General features: G+C 42.5%; 1 protein-coding gene across 2 annotated transcripts in view; it reads right to left on the reverse strand.

The window, feature by feature from the left end:
• Positions 1-17,005, reverse strand: part of TTC39A (tetratricopeptide repeat domain 39A) — an 81,942-nt gene that overhangs the window by 25,656 nt on the left and 39,281 nt on the right. For both annotated transcript variants that reach the window (XM_006126422.4, XM_075935961.1), the window contains 6 exons: positions 11,689-11,753; positions 8,752-8,851; positions 6,012-6,077; positions 1,440-1,548; positions 365-432; positions 205-264 (listed from right to left, as the gene is read on the reverse strand). In XM_006126422.4, the coding sequence (XP_006126484.1) occupies positions 205-264; positions 365-432; positions 1,440-1,548; positions 6,012-6,077; positions 8,752-8,851; positions 11,689-11,753 (468 nt within the window). The remainder of the gene's footprint in view (positions 1-204; positions 265-364; positions 433-1,439; positions 1,549-6,011; positions 6,078-8,751; positions 8,852-11,688; positions 11,754-17,005) is intronic.

Here is a 17,005-nt window from a genome sequence, read left to right on the forward strand (position 1 = left end):
GCACTTAAGACACGGAGCCCCATGAGAGAGTTCAGCATTGGAGATGGACTTGCCCAAAGTTGAGGGCAATTGGTTTTGGGGTGTCAAAATATGGTTAGAAGCCTAACTTAGGCTCCTATTTTTTGAAATCTTGGCCAGACTTTATGACTAATATGGAACCATTGTTCTTGAAGGTTCTCTTCCAGGGAGAAAAGGATTACTTACCGTATCAATATTGCCTTTTATTGTTTCTATCCTGCCCGCGAAAAACAGGAATATGGCTCCCTGTAATAAACAAAAGCAGCCATGAATAATTTTCATGCACCTGATACATTCTAGCTACAAAACAGCTACAAATGCTAAACTAAATTAGGATTCATCTTACTTTTGGAAAGCGAGCCAAGTAAGGTTTGAGTAGCCTTTCTGCCTCTTCAACATTTCCTTTCCCTGTGCCTAGATTAGTTGAGTAAAACAATGCAAATGATTAGAAGGAATAGGATGCAGCAGCTGTAAGTTCTCCCGTACAGTAGCAGGTAAGTCCAAATGTAGGCCCTCATTTTGTACCACTTCAGACAGATCAGAAGGGGGCACAAACAAATGGTGTTTACATAAAGGTACCATAATTCTGTGCCAGCAGAATCTCCATTCGATGTTGCTTTCTCCTTCCATCCCCATTCCCTGGGTTCCTCAATTTTGTGCAAGATAGAAAAAGAGAAGGAAAGTGAAGCAGGCAGGATTTGATCCTGATTGCCCATGCCTTGGCTTCTGAATGGCCTCAGAGCCATCCCCCATTTCCTAATGCCATAGCAACCTTATGACCATAAAGAGTGGGATTGGAACAGACCAGGTTTCCACAGGGCTACGTTGCACAGCTTTTGCAATTGCAAAAGACTATGAGGCCAGAGTTGAGGTATCAAATGTCATTTTTTCCCAGGAACATTTAGCAATTATTCTAAAAGCTAGCAGTATTTTTGCCTAGGCCTAGCCCGATGGGGCTTTGTCAAAGAGTGTTTCGGGAGTAGGCCATGAGCAAATGTATCATTTCAATGGGAAAACACATCACCCTAAGATGGCAAGGGTGACAAATTAATACGAAAACAGGATTTAGCCAATCTTTTCACTAGGACTTTTATTTTAAACTTCCAAAATAGCTCACTTGACCACAGGAAATGTAACTTGTTCTTGTGACCTCTTTTTATGGTAATACCCCAACTATCGCCTCAACCTCTACACCCCCCCGCATGTCTTACATGAGCTTCCATCTTGAAGAAAAAACCCTTTCCACAGGGATGACAGTTATTGCAAAAATCAGCCACTAGAAATTATCCAACTCTGTGCAGTCTAGGTTTGAAGGAACAATTCACCAACAGGTTTGCAATTTAACCACTTCTTCCCTTTATTTCCCAGCAATAACCGAGCAACTGAAAGGACTATTACAGGATTACAGTAAATAAGCCTACCTAACACAAAGGTCATGAAGGTATGATAGCACAGTAACAGCATGGTACACAGCACCGACCTAAAGCTGTACATCGAGGCTCCCTCTTCAAGCTGCAACAGACCATACTCCTGTGCAAAAATCAGAGAAGGAAGACAAAGTGCTGTAAAGCAATGACCGTGCTATTTTGCTTTAAACTTATGTCCTATCATTTCTAGCTTTGCTGGCTGTGCAAACACATGGACTGCATTGTGTATCTACTGCAGTGACACCAGCTGTTTACAGCACTACTATAGGAGAAGACACAGCAAGGCAAGTTACTGTCGTTTCCAATGAAGTTATCATTTGACTTTTGCAAAACATCATGGGGCCGAGCAGTGTCTCGGGGATAACTACACAGTTCTCAGGAGAGAGTGCAGCAATGCTTAGGAATTACCAGCACCGCCCCACAGAGCTAACGCCATTTCTGAGAAATACAATACACCCAGTTGGGCAGAACCTCCGCAACTGGCACAGGTTACCAGAATGCAGCGCAGCAATGCTCATCACACAGTGGTGACATGAACAGTTACTGCCAAGGTAATATAAACAAATTGGCCGAACACCAGTGATGGGGCTCACCAGCGGTGAATGGGGTGAGATTTCATGACCTACAATATGTAGGAGGTGAGACTAGATGATCTCATGGTCCCTTCCTGTCTTATACTATGAATATATTACATGGCACAATATATGTTAACACAATACATGTTATACATGGTACAATATATGTTAATACTTCAGAATGAAAGACAGTACAACTGGAATCGCGGAGCCTAAGGCCTCACAATGACTTGCTTCTTGACCTTCCTTTAGCCTACTTGTGCCTCAGGCTTGTTTGTCTGTACTATGTGCGTATCATTGTTTTGTTGTGTTCAGATTTTATACAATGCTCTTTATCACTGAACACCATAATACTTGCATATCTCAGACACACTGAGGGACGTCCTTACTTAGCAATAATAAAGACTGAAGTAATGCTTGGAGAGAGAGAAAGTAGTATTGTAAAACTACTATTGCAGCATTTCCCTACAATTGGAATATAAGGAAATAACAGGCTCAGGAGTGTTGCAAAAAAACCTTTCAAGCTAACTCTTGCTTATTTCTTGCAAAACATTTCTTTCCTGTACAAGACCAAATGTAAAAACCAACAGAGTGTTCACGAAGAAAGTTTATCTAGTACAGCCAGGTTGCTGAAGGACTGATACTCTATTCCTCCAAGAGGATCAAACCCAGAGTCTTCAGTACCAACCACACAAGTTGCTACTGCTTCAGCTGCAGAAGTAATTCCATAAGTCATCAGTAAAAAGCTGATCTAGTCTTAGGGAGTGAGGTCAGCCTCTAAGGGAGACTAGATCCAACCCACCCAGAGAGCAGATTCATGGTGTCTGAGGTGCACCATTCCTGGAATACTGCAATACCAGACTGATGCGCGGAATGGACGGAGCAAGTTCCAATTCCCTGTTCAAAAAAATCCATTGAATATAAAGTTCTCAGAGTTCTCCCATGCACAGAGATCATACAATGTGGGGTGGACAAAGGCAATGTTCAAAACCTCAGAACGGCTTGTTCCCATTTCAGCTGGCAGTTAAACTACATCTGCTTCCTTGAACAATGGAAGGAGCTCTCTGTAGCTCAAAAGCTGGTCCCGTCCACTAGGGATCTGTTAAGACAGTTAACCAGTTAAATGATTAACATTATATTGTTTAACTGGTTAACCACTGGCAGACGGGTGAATGGTAGCCACCACCAGGGTCCCACCTGCTAGTCTGGGCCCTTCAGTGGGGCTAGACTAGTGTCCCTGTGGCCCAATGTAGACATGGCCCCGCCCGCTGCCCCAACATGGGCAGGGTTCAGCCAGAAGGCTTGACGCAGTGAGGGCTGCTTTGGCCTGGCATGTCTGGCAATCCAACTGGTCACCTGGTAAGCATTCCAGTAAGCCCTATGCTTACTGGGTCACCAGTAACCTTTTACATCCCTACTTTCCACCAATAGAAGCTGATCCAATAAAAGATATTAGCTCACCTATCTTGTGTCTCTCAGATCCTAGGACCAACATGGGCACAAGACTGCAAACTTTTTAAATCACATTTTAAATTAAGAGTCTTGAAAAAGAAAGCAAAACACAGAGTTGCCTTTCTTGTCTCATGACTTGGCCATGTCACTGCAGACTTATTAACGAGGATGTATATTACCATTAGCTTATTTACAGAATTGATTAAATTGGGCATAAATTAAATAGAACACTTGAATGTGTTATGCAAGAACATTTGGGAGTTAACTTTATCTTAGCATCTGCAAAAGAGCAAAAAATGCCAGACAAAAGGATTTCTAGGGGGGAAATGATAACTCAATTACAAATTAAGACATACGTCAAAATTGATGCTCAGCACTACTGACGTGGTCAAATATCCTCCCACTTCAAGTTGACCTCATTAGTCCAATTTCCTGCCTTCTATGTCAATAATTATGCCTTTTGACCCATTGCCAAACTGCATTTAAGACATGGAGGATTATATCCTTCTGCTTGGGTTCCAGTGTTTGAGAACAAATAACTGTTCTTAAGTAATTTTGGGGTGCTGAGTTAAAAAATTATATCCATTTTTGCCCATAACATACAGATTTTCTGAAAACTGGAGTCTACTTTTTTAAAAATGCTATTATAATATGTTATACATTATATGCTGTGACTTATTTTCAAGAACTTGCATGCAAAAATACCTCAAATTAATTGAATTTGTCAAAATGAAAACCATCTAGCTTAATTTTGTTGAAGAGGATCACCAAATTATTATATTATAGGAGTAACAAAACAGAATGGTTTCATTGTTTTGTGTTTTGAATGATATTTACAACTGTATTTTCCACATTTTTCTGCATTTCTTCTGCATTTTTCAGGTAATCCCCTAACATGGCATCTCGAGGTTGCCTGAATACTCCAAAGAAGCAAAGACAGATCATAACAGATTTTGTTAGAAATGTACATCACTCCTACTTTGGTATAAAACTTGGGGATCAAGACTTTGGAACAAAACTGCCACAAATGTAACAAAATATGTCTGGATCATTCAGGCAACCTCGAGATGCCATGTTAGGGGATTACCTGAAAAATGAGGAAGTAGGTTTTGCCTACAAAAGTTCATGATACCATATATATTTTGGAGGGGCAGCCAGGTTAGTCTGTAACAGGAAAAACTTAAAACACAACAAATAGTTTAGTAGCACTTTAAAGACTAACAAAACATGTAGCTTTTGTGGGCACAGCCTACTTCTTCAGATGACCGGAGTGTTGGTCATATATATATCTATATCTATATATATTGTTAGTCTCTTGGGGTACGTCAACACAGCAGGGCTCAAGTCGAATTAAGCTACGCAATTTCAACTACATCAGTTGCGTACTTCAAGTCAAAATTGCTTAATTCAGCTTTTGGCACTGTCTACACAGCAGGAAGTTGAAGGAAGAACACTGTTCCTTTGACTTCCCTTACTCCTTGTGAAATGAGGATTACCATGAGTCGGAGTAAGAACTCCTCCAGCTCAACATTATTTCAAAATAAAGGCTTGTAGTGTAGATGCACACTGTGTTATTTCGGAATAATGTTAGTTATTCCGAAATAACGCTGCTGTATAGATGTATGTACCCTAAGGTACCACAGGACTACTTGTTGTTTTCTAGTTTGAATTAGCTGTCAAATGCCCTGAAAGGTGGCCCAGCAGCCAATATGTGAAGGAGCCCCAGATATATCCTTGTACACTAAAACCCAATTGGAGGAAGAGGGTTGAAGGACATACTACTTAATCCATATCACCTGAGGATCCAATGACAAAAGGGCATTCTTTGGCAGCCAGATCCTCTGCATATTTTGGTGGTTATTGTGGTGGAACTGGTCCCAGGGCCCAATTCTCCCTCCACAGGATACAAGTCCTACTAATTTCAGTAGGAATTTACAACACTGGGACAAGAGCTCTCCAGGCAAATACCTTTCTCTCTTCCTGCAAACCCACCCAACTCCCTGTGAGTAAGGCTAGTGAGTTTGCCACTACCAAGCCCTTTTCCTTCACCCCACACTTTCCAGGTATGTGCAAAGCCAATTACTCTTTGGAGAATTTACTGTTCTGTGCTGTTATTCAGCTCTAATTTACCCTTAAATGTCTCCTAAGAGCCCAGTAAGCAGTGGAAGTGTTGGAAGTGTTGGTAATGCTGCTAGACAATTTTGACTGCCCGTGGTTTGGCAAATTCTCTCATTCGGCACTGGTCAGGTCCTGAGGGCACCAGACTAGATAGGTTCAACCTGTATTATACTTTGAACTTTTGCTTATCTTGTATTTTCCAAACATCATATCACTGTCCTCAATTTTAAAATGTTTACAAAGTTTTTTTTTTAAAGACCAAGAAAAGAATCCTTGAGCAGCACTAACTATAGTACCAGTGATGTAAATGCTGCAATATTCACCTTTCCAAGAATGGTAGACTGGTGATGTGGGGATCCAGATTCTGGCTGTCATGCATCGGCCACATTTATGACAATCTTATCAAATGAGAGATATTTACCTTGCTTCCAGAAAACCCGACAAACTCCAGTAATCGTAGAATCCGTGTTGGGAACATGGACAATGTCTGTGTAAAGAAACATAAATAAACTGAGCAGGAATTGGAATAGGAATTCTTCTCTCTTTCAACCCCAGTGTGCCTGACAGTGTCCCCACTGGCTGCATCTCATGTATCCTCAAGGATTAAACAGAGCTATCTATCAGCCTCTGTAACATAGTACATATGTAAACCCCTGTTTTCTAGGTAAAATTAATAGCAGCTCTGGATAACATTGGCTGCTGCATTTTGCAACATTCTAATGAATATTTCAATGGGAACTGCAACAATTAAATGTTTGCCAGATCCAGCAGGCAGAATATTGTTATTGATGTGTGACATGGACCACACTATTCCAAGAAACAGGAACTAATGTCGGAACAAGCCAATCAGCCATGAGTCTGATCTCACAGACACTTATTACTGGGCATACTTCTTCTTGCTGTAAGTAATCTCATTGGATGTAAAACAGGAAAACTGATACCATCCCTATATTAAAGTATACAAAGGAACACACATTAAATATGGATTCAATTCTTGTTATGCAACTGCCTGTATGGTAAATATGAACTCCTACAACTAAGCAATGAAATATTTGCAGTAGCATTTGAACCAAGTAAAGTGTAAATCGATGTAACTTATGCTGTTAACAATTGAAAGGCATATTTTAAATGGTCAATGCTAACAAAAATGATCCCCTTAAAAAGAGAGAGAGAGAGAGAGAGAAAGAGAGAGAGAGAGGAAATTATGCTTTTGGGGCGGAAGTGACAAAAGACCTGAGCTGTATTCATTGAGTACAGTCTATCAAATGAATTGGGATCTCCATGTGATGACACCCAGTAAGGCTGTATTAATAGTGACAACCACCATTTTAGTTTACAGGCTTTCTTCTTATTGTTTTAATGGGAGGGTCATGCCCATGCATTATGGGAAGGAAAGTGACATTAAAAGGATACTCTAAAGGGTATGTTGTACTCTGTTATACTTTAAGTGTGAGAACAATCATGCGTGATCAAATTGCTTCTGCTGTGACTCAGTTTCTAACTGACAGTCACAACAGACAAATGTTTAAAGCTCTGGAAGTTTACAGAAGGCTTCTCTAAGCACTGGACTGAACACATGCAGAATCAAAATCAGACTTGAGTACAACCTATATGGTACTCCCGGTTTTGGCACCACTAGAAATCATCTTATCATTCCAAAGCCTCTTCACCAATAGTGGGAGCAATACAGCATAGCTATTTATTCCTGTCCTTAGTTTGTTCCTCTATTAAGTGCTACCTGGTCATGTTGCTTTACAGGAGATCCTGCCATCTAGTTGGTGGCCAGCCTGTAGGTGTGACTGATCTTGGCTTCTTTTGCATTATTTCCCTTGGTATCCTCACATCTGTTTGCCTTCAGCTGTGTCCCCACCACTATAATCTCTTACATTATAACCAATCCCCTTCATCTCAGATCCTTCTGTCCAACTTCTTTTATCTTAAAAATCACTCAACTTTACACCTGCCACCTTTCAAAGAGCTCTCATCTCTCTCGTCTCCTGCCTTCTGATTCCTCAGACCCAAAAGTGCTGCACCAAATATTATGGAATAACAGGCTATGAACTAGCCAAATGTAAGGAAAAGAAATTCTCATTTCAAACGTGAGCAGACAGGGCTCACTTATCCTCTTTAGGCAAGTCTGTCTAAGAGAAGGAACACCCTGATTTCAGATCTGAACCGGGGACTAGTGTGGAAATACTGCTGCTTGTTCCTACCCTGCCAAGGGGCTGCAGCATTCCCAGGAGCTAGAGAGGGTGGATTCACCTAACCAGGCATTACATCCCAATCTTACTTGTTACAGTTTAAAAATGTGACCAATAAAAACATTCCCTCTCGTGGGATAATGGGACTTTCACTTCTGATATGGCATGAAACCAAGCTATAGAAAAGTGCACAAAAATAATTAATCAAACACCTGCTTATCAATCCCTCCTACACTCCCTCCTCCCAAATAAGCCAATTTAGGCTTATGAATTTGAAAATTGTTCAGACTAGGTTCTGGTTAGTTCTTATTTTATAGTTAAACTGATTAACCATCCCTGGTGAGGAGAAGTTTCAACACCTGTGGATTGTGCCTTTTGCCTGCAGGATTCCATACCACTGACAGTGTCCCCCAGTTCAATCACAGAGGGGTCTCAGACACATCCTCTGTAGGCTTTAGATATTGTGAGCATGCAGGGAGCTCTCCTGGGAAGACTGAGCTGTGATCAACTCTTGCCATAGGCCAATGACTCAGCACAGATCAGGCAACTCAAATGGCCCTGCATTCGGCTTCATCCTGACCACAGTGCTAGAATAGGCCCGAATCCTACAACGATTGCTGGGTGAATGCTTGCACTCACGCAGAGATGCCTTGAAGTCAGCAGTGCTCCATGCAAATACAGAGAACTGCTCGCAAACAACGAACTGTAGGATTGTGGCCCACAGCAGTTCCTCCGTATTTCTCTTTTCCGTGTAGAACGTTCACCCTTGATGTTTCTTAATCACATGAATACCTGCAGGTGCTGTAAACGGGCCGAGGGCTGGACCTGGCAAATACTCGCGCACTTCTAGCTTGGAACGCGAGCAGTTCCATTAAGCTCAGTAGAACACAGGTGTTTAAGGTAAGCATGCCTGAAAGCAGTCACAGGGGCGGGGCTTTAGGGAAGACTTCTTTTACGTACCAAATTGAAAGCTCCTATGCCAAGCTTTACGCCGCCTTCAAAATGGAGATGGTTCTTTCCTTTAACATAGTTTGGAGACTGTATAAGACTCTCCAGCTCCCTGGCAATACAGAAGATAACATTACGGACTACATGGATAACTGGGTAAATATTTAGCCCAATTCCGCGAGAACGCTGACCAGTCATTTTGAAACACAACAATTATTCTGAAGTCTCATCTCTTCTTGAGAGAGGAAAGGCGTCAAGCGTACAATGCGTGCCACATTTCAGTGGATACATTCAACAACAGATAGTTTCCATTTAACAGCAGCAAAGGGATTCTGGAGATGAATTCTTGTCAAATGGGTCAGATCAACTTACACGCATACTTCTGCCTGAAAAGGTTTGATCTGCTACAGTAGTGAGCACCACCTACATTTACTGTAACAGAGAAATGAGAGGGAAAAAAATCTCTATTTTCAATTTGGGTATTTGACAGAACTCTGTGTCCAGTGAGATATCCTTTGTAGGGTCAGTCATTTCCCCTTTTGGGGGTACTCGCACGAGAATATAGAAGAGAACATTGCTTTAAAAATAGGAAACTGTGATTGCAAAATCACAACATTTAGCAGACAGACTCAGGGGAAGATACAGTAACTACTTTTAACTCATTTTTTATATATTGACTAGATTTCCAGTTGGGAGTGTCCTTTTTATTACTTACATCATCTAGCTGGATTAGCCGTTGCCTTGCCTCAGTACTTACCACACGCTCTACTGCATGTTCCAAACATGACTATTTCAAACACATTCCGTGAATTACTGAACACATAAAAGCAGGTATGTGCCTGAATCTGGCACATTATGTTTTATAGATCTTGATGTGCAGGTGGCTCCCAACAGAACCCTCATTTTAGTGCACAGCTCCTTCGGGGGGAGATTTCCCCTTTGCATGACAAAGGGTGACAACATTGTGCTTGGTTCATGGAAGCCACAGAACCCTCACCATGTCTATACCCAGGAGTGGCCCAAGGCCGGCTGCAGCAACTGGCGCCCTAGGCAGGGCGGTGCAATCGGTGCCCCTGCCTGAACGGTTGTCAATGGCTGTGACATCATCATCGGGCACCCCGGCACATCGTCATCAGGCGCCCGGGCCAGCGGCACCCTAGGCAGCTGCCTAGCCCACCTAGGCTCACGGGCCGCCCCTGTCTATACCTATGCACCACAGAGCAATCTTCTGGCATTCCATTTAGTGGGTCTAACAAAGACCTGCTAAATCACATACTGAGAACACTCCTGGTCAGCGCCAGTACTCCTCGCAATCACAAGAGTGAAAGAAGCCAACAGGAGCATTTACTCCTGTCAATCTCCCACTGTGAAAATGGTACCAAGCTCATCTTAAGATATGTCAACTCCAGCTACATTATTTACATAGCTGGAGTTGCATATTTTAAGATGACCTTCCAGGTCTTGTGTAGACCTGGCCTAAGATTACACAAAGAAGGAGACGAAGGGTGGACCCACAGCCGATGCATAGTATGCACAAGGGGTTGCCTATTGTCCACAATCCTAGTTTAGAATTACCTAGGTTAGAAACAAAAGCGGCAAGGAGTCCTGTGGCACCTTATAGACTAACTGAAGTGCTGGAGCATAAGCTTTCATGGGCAAAGACCCACTTCGTCAGATGCATGTTCTGTGCCCACGAAAGCTTATGCTCCAACACTTTGGTTAGTCTATAAGATGCCACAGGACTCCTTGCCGCTTTTGCAGATTCAGACTAACACAGCTACCCCTCTGATACTTGACACCGAAGAAACAAGACAATTTAAAACTGGGTAGTGTTTTCTGTATCCGCACAACAGGATTTCAGGTTCCCTGGGTGACAGTGCACACATGATAATGGCTTCCATTTTTTATTTCAGCAGTTGCCATAGTGAGGCTTCAAACCTTTGCAGCTAATATCTGCAGGCAAACTCAAGGCATTTGATAATACATGTGTGAAACTAAAGCAAAATTGAACAGTCATGTGAAGAGAATATAATAGAATGAATTACCAGGGATCTCTTGAATGACAGACACAAGCACCCATCTAAATCCACAAAAAGCTCATCATCACAGAGTCTAGATGCCACAGTGCATGTCTAGATAGTTAACACTCAGGGCCAGAAGCTATTGTTAACCATTGGATACTGGTAAACTCTCTCATTTCTTTTCTCCTATTCATTAGGTACCATAGAGGGCAGCTTCTTTCCACATGTGCAAAATTTGAACAAATATTTACCTTTAACATTTCTGCCTTTAGCATACCTAGGAGTGCTTTACTGCGTGGGAAGGTGATGCAGCGTGTTACAAAGAACATGCACACTGAGCTCTGTGAGTGAATTTGCTTTTGTTCTTAATTGCCTATTTTTTCCTTAGTCTAAAAACCAGTTATTTGGGCTGAAAACATAAGGCAGCATGTGCATACAATAGTACAGAGGATATCACTTGTTTGGCAAGTTGAAAGCTACTCAAGGTGTTTTGGGTTTTTTGATTTTAGGACTGAGGGAGAAGGTTGGCTATAAACAGCATCTGCCTGTGGACATGGCTCAGTATCTAAATCCATGCTCTTTATGGATAAATTGAGGGAGACCACAAATCCCAATCTCCATGGGTTGAAATTCTGCATGCACCTAGATTTTGAAGATAGGTGCATTGTATAAGCTGTGATAACTAACTAAATAAAATATAACAATCTTAATTCTCTCTCTCTCTCTCTCACTCTCACACTCACACTCACACTCACACTCACACTCACACTCACACTCACACTCACACTCACACTCACACTCACACTCACACTCACACTCACACTCACACTCACACTCACACTCACACTCACACTCACACTCACACTCACACTCACACGAATCTTTCTACTGCGGGAGTATGATAATATAATAATTCAAGCCTACTTACCTATATGTCTGATAACTGTTCCTGACTTTGATGCCTCCTTTGATAAAGCTAACCATGTTCTCATCCTGTTGGAAGGGAAACACATTTAGCAATGAGCAATTTAAAATGCATTTGCCTTCTGAAAATTAATACGTGACTGGGAGCAAAACAAATTAAGATGCATCGGACAGGATGAGTGTCTCTATGGAGCAGTAAATGGCTACGGCTTAAGATTTTGAATTAAGCTATTTTTGATTGTTTTTATTCTCTTCTAAAATATCAGATTTTTAAAAATCATTTCTGTGGTCAATTGCTGTCACTCTGACACCTGGATCTTTAGTCCAAATGAATCACCACAAGAATATTGCTCCTAGCTGCTGTTAGCAAAACGTGCAGGCAGCAATGGCTGTTTTCAAAGAGTGAAAAGAACTTCACATGTGTTTGTCCTTCAGTATGATTAAGATTCAGACATTCCTGGCTCCACACAAACTACAAACTGCTGACTGATTGCCACAGATCTTGCAGGATGCAGTTTGGTGTTGTGAGAAACTTAAGTTATGTTGGATGTACTCTCTTTTTTGCTACAGAATGTTAATGTGTTAATAGTGTGTAGCATAGCCATAAAAAGCAATGTAACAAATGCTCAGATACTGCATCACAAAACATAAGGAACAAGGAATCTGAAAGACCTGGAGGGCCTTGGAGTTAAGAATTTTGACTCAACAGATGAGAATTTTCTTACTTGATAATTTTCTGTTAGCAGCTTCTCTCCTCATTCATCACTAATGGATAATGTTTTTCCCCCACCCCCACTTGTGGGATTCAGAGCCAGGTCAATATTGGTGCTGCAGATTCTAGGTCTAATCTCTTGCCCTGCAACTCAGGCCAGCAGAAGAGTGCTCCAGATAATTGCAGAAATAGTCCAGGAGCCAATTATTAGTATCAAGACAACAGCTTGATATAATATATACATTAAATTTACGTTTAAATCTCCCTTTAGAAAAAAATACCTTTGTTACCAATCATCAGAGGGGTAGCTGTGTTAGTCTGGATCTGCAAAAGCGACAAGGAGTCCTGTAGCACCTTACAGACTAACAGATGTATTGGAGCATAAGCTTTCGTGGGCAAAGACCCACTTCGTCAGATGCATGTCTGACAGGACTACTTGTCACTTTTGTTACCAATGGTATTTCAGCCATTTACCAGAGTACATGGGTAGTCTGAATGAGGGAAGAAGTTGCTAACAGGAAGAAAATTACCAGGCAAGAAATTTCTCATTCTGCTGCACAACTTCTCTCCTCATTCATCATTAATGGGAAGTAACAAGCAGTGAATCACAGACATGATGATGGGGGAGGATAAGTGGAGTTGAATTATTATAATACATAGCAGTGGAGAATGGGAATTTATCTTCCCTGCCCTTTAAAGCAAGATCTTTGTAATGCAAAGGATTGTGTGGTAGCCAATCCAGGCACACCTTCCTACCACAGGATGCCTCTGCAGAGGAATGGAAACTTACTTTGCAAAACTTCCTCAGATGAAACTCATATCCCATCCCAATAGCAGTAGGGGCCTTGTAGAGAAAGCTTTAATTTCCACTCTGTAAAAAGTTTCCCAGATGCCTAGCATCCCAGCTGCTGCAGGATTTTAACTGCCTGTCGCAACTTTGAGGTCTGAAGGCCTAGAATTTTGGAGGGAATGAGATGAACAGTGTGTATGTCCTCATTATACTTGAGATATATCTTTCAAATGCAGTGAACGCACATGTATGCCGCAAGCTTCCAAAAGAGCATTCAGGATTGGAAAAAAATGATGGGAGAACTATTTCCCAGGAACTGTGGAAAAAGGAATTTATAGTGAATTAAAAGGTTTCTGGAGCAATAACTTTTTTTTTTCATGAAAATGGCAGCATGGTTCTTGTATAGATAGAGGCATCAACACCAGAATCTCTCTTACAGAGGCCACGGTGACTGAAAAGGCTTGACATGGGCTTATCTAATCCGTCATCCTGATTAATTTTGACATCCAATGGGGGGAGGGGAGTAGTGGAGGGAGGGTCCAATGTGCCTTTCTAGGATTAATTCCCACTTTTCTATGGTACTTAGATGTGCAGGACGCCAATCAACCATCCTGGAGAATGTTTGTTATAGCCAATGTCAACAGAATTTTACAGTTTGTCCTGCTCAGCTCACCACAGGTGAGGCCTCAGCTGGAATACTGTGTCTCAGGGCTTGTCTTCACTACATGGAAAAGCACCGCTGGCACAATTGATCTTCCGGAGTGCAATTTAGCAAGTCTAGTTAAGACTCGCTAAATTGAACTCGGAGGGTGCTCCTGCTGGAGTCTGGTATTCCTCCTTTTGTGAGGCATTTGCTCCCGTGGGCCTCCTGCTGTAGGGGTGCCACCAACCTCTGCTTAAGGTAAGCCGACTCCAGCTACATATTCTACATAGCTGGAGTTGCGAACCTTAAGCTGAGCTGCCAGGCCTAGTGTAGACCTGGCCTAATTCTGGGTGCCACACTTTAGGAAAGATGTGCATAAATAGGGGCAAGCCCAGAGGAGAGCAACAACGATACAAGGTTTAGAAAACCTGACCTAAGAGGAAAGGGTAAAAACACTGGATATGTTTAATCTTGAGAAAAGATGACTAGGCGGGGATCTGGTAACAGCCTTCAGATATGTTAATGGTTATTATAAAGAGGACAGCAATCAACTGATCTCCATGTCCAGTATTATTATTTGTATTATGGCAACATCTCGGCTCGATGGGCACCGTGAAAAAACAAACAAACAAAACAAAACCAGTCCATTTTCCAAAGAGCTTTCTGGTCCCCACACACTAGAAATGTAATGTGACCAAATCAATTAATGAAATTTTCTAGTTGAGTTCTGACTGGATACAAAAATTTCTCAATGAGACTAAATGAGCACCCTTGCTGAATTACATTTTCCTTTCCAATGCCCCTGCTGGAACGGATGGTGATCTGGGATTGGATGAAGGAGACCCTTCTTAAAAAGGCCTGAAGTTTTCTGTCAGAGCAATGGATGTTCCTGGGCTGCCAATCAAGTTCAGAGCACCTTGTAGGTCACTGGAGGGCTGTGGGAAGATCCTTTTCCTCTTTTCTATATCTTTTTACGCAACTTATTTTGAAAGGTAGCATGTTCTGATCTGTCCAGGACATTATTTCCATTGTCATGGAGCAGCTCTGACTGCTTGCAATGCCTTATTTTTTGGAAGGGTTATAAGCACTCATGCGTCCATCATTAGCAAACATCTAAGTATGAAGTAGCAGGAGACTTCTCCTAAGAATATCATAATTGTCCAAAATGTGGGTTCTTGCACCATCTTCTGAGGCAGATTCTGGCTACAATCAGAGGCGAGATAAAAGCCTAAATAGACTACTGGTCTGAACTATGCAGTCATGTATATATGTTTTCATTCTGACAATCTGGTCAGTGGTGCATTTAAACAAATTAAATGAAAGTGGATTTTAAGTTTTTGAAAAATTTGTCTACCTTGCACAGCTTGCTTGGCATGTTGTTTGTTCTTACCTGCCCACAAAGAGACTTACAAAGGTGATCTGAAGAGGACATCTAATTTTGCTCCATACCCAGTAAATAGCTCCAAGTCCTTAAAGGAATATCTGGAGGGTGCGTTTTGAAAAATGTCACTAAAAGAAGCCAGTATTTGGCACCAGCCATCCTAGCTCCAGGAGATAATTGGCTAGAGAGGACGACTGCCAGGAAATGACGGATACAATGATGTTTGGATCTTTATAAATCTTTATCTTGGTAGAAAAAGTAGGGTCAGAGCCAAATAGTTTTGACCCTTAGCTCTATGCCCACCCATGGCCAACATGCCAGTTGGTGCCCTATCAAGAGAAATGGACCCATTTATTCAGGATGTCAAAGTGTAGTTGACTAAACAATTAACCAATAAGCCTGAGTTTATCGGTTAAGCAATTCCCTGCATTGGCTTCAAAAAGTTCTTCTTAATTTTGAACAACCAGTGGGTATGTATCCTTTCCAGCTGCTGGCACAGTATAAATGATAGGGATGTTAGATGTCGATTAACTGAATAATCACGTAACCGCATTACATTTTAGTGGTTAAACCACTATTTGATAGTCCCTGGGGTGAAGCCGGAAGCCACTGTGCTCCCGGCCCTACGGCTGGGGAGACCCCTGCCGCTCCACACTCCTGTCTCTGTCAGAGGCAGCAGCCCCTGTCCATGGGCTGCCCGAGCTTTCCAGCCACAGAAGAGGCGCCGGCATCCCATAGAGCAGATAGAGGCAGCAGCGCAGGAGGGAGGGGGAAGCAGGTAGCTCCATGGAGCTTTTAAGATGGCTCCCACTCCCCACTGCCTCTGTGGGAGGCAGCAAAGGTGGGGGAGGAGCCAATACATGTGGACAGCCCGCTTGAAAGATGGCTTCCCATGTGTACTAGCTCCCGTCTGCCCAATCACCCTCCACACTGCTGCCTCTATCAGGCACTGGCTCCCACCTCCTCCTCCCTTGCTGTCTCTGTATCAGAGGCAGCAATGGGGGGAGAGTACGTGTAGTCGATGGGATTAACCGATAAACCCAGGCTTATCGGTTAATCGTTTAGTCAACTACACATTGACATCCTGAATAAATGGGTCCATTTCTCTTGACAGGGCACCAACCGGCATGTTGGCCATGGGTGGGCATAGAGCTTTCTACAGGGGAGTAGAGGTTTCAGGAGTGGACCAAGGCCTTAGAAGTCTCTCCAGTCAAAGCTCATGTTCTGGCAGCAGGAGGCCTGTGAGGCATGCAATGCCCAACAAGGCCCCTGAGAAGCTGCCTGTAATAATTCACACACTTGTGTTTTCTGGGCTACTCTGCTGCTATAGTGAAAGGCAGAGGGCGCTCACTTCCAATGTGCTGCACCAGAGAAACCAGAGGATGAGAGCATCAATACTCCAGAGATTCCTCACTCCATCAGGAAAGGTAGAGAGGCGTTAGATGCTGAAATGAAGTCACTATTGCACAAAAATCAACAGAAAGATACAAAGTTTGTATTCGCTACTGCATCCCTATCTGCAAAAATGAGCTGCGGATATCTGCAACCACATTTGTGAATGTGGGCACCCACAGATATAAAGCGGGTATTTGTGGATTTGCAGGACTCTAGAAATTAACATTTGAAAACAAAATGGTTGAAAGAAACTGAACTGTCAACTTGCACTGCAGCTGGAGGCAGAAAGTCTGGTGGCCTGAGTTGAAGGGTGGATGCTCTGGAACGAAGCCCTACCAACACCACTGGACCACCTGCAAATTCCACACCGAGGGGATTATCCACTAGCCATGGATGAGAG

This window comes from Pelodiscus sinensis, chromosome 9, assembly GCF_049634645.1.
Source record: "Pelodiscus sinensis isolate JC-2024 chromosome 9, ASM4963464v1, whole genome shotgun sequence".
In the NCBI taxonomy this organism is placed as follows: domain Eukaryota; kingdom Metazoa; phylum Chordata; order Testudines; family Trionychidae; genus Pelodiscus; species Pelodiscus sinensis.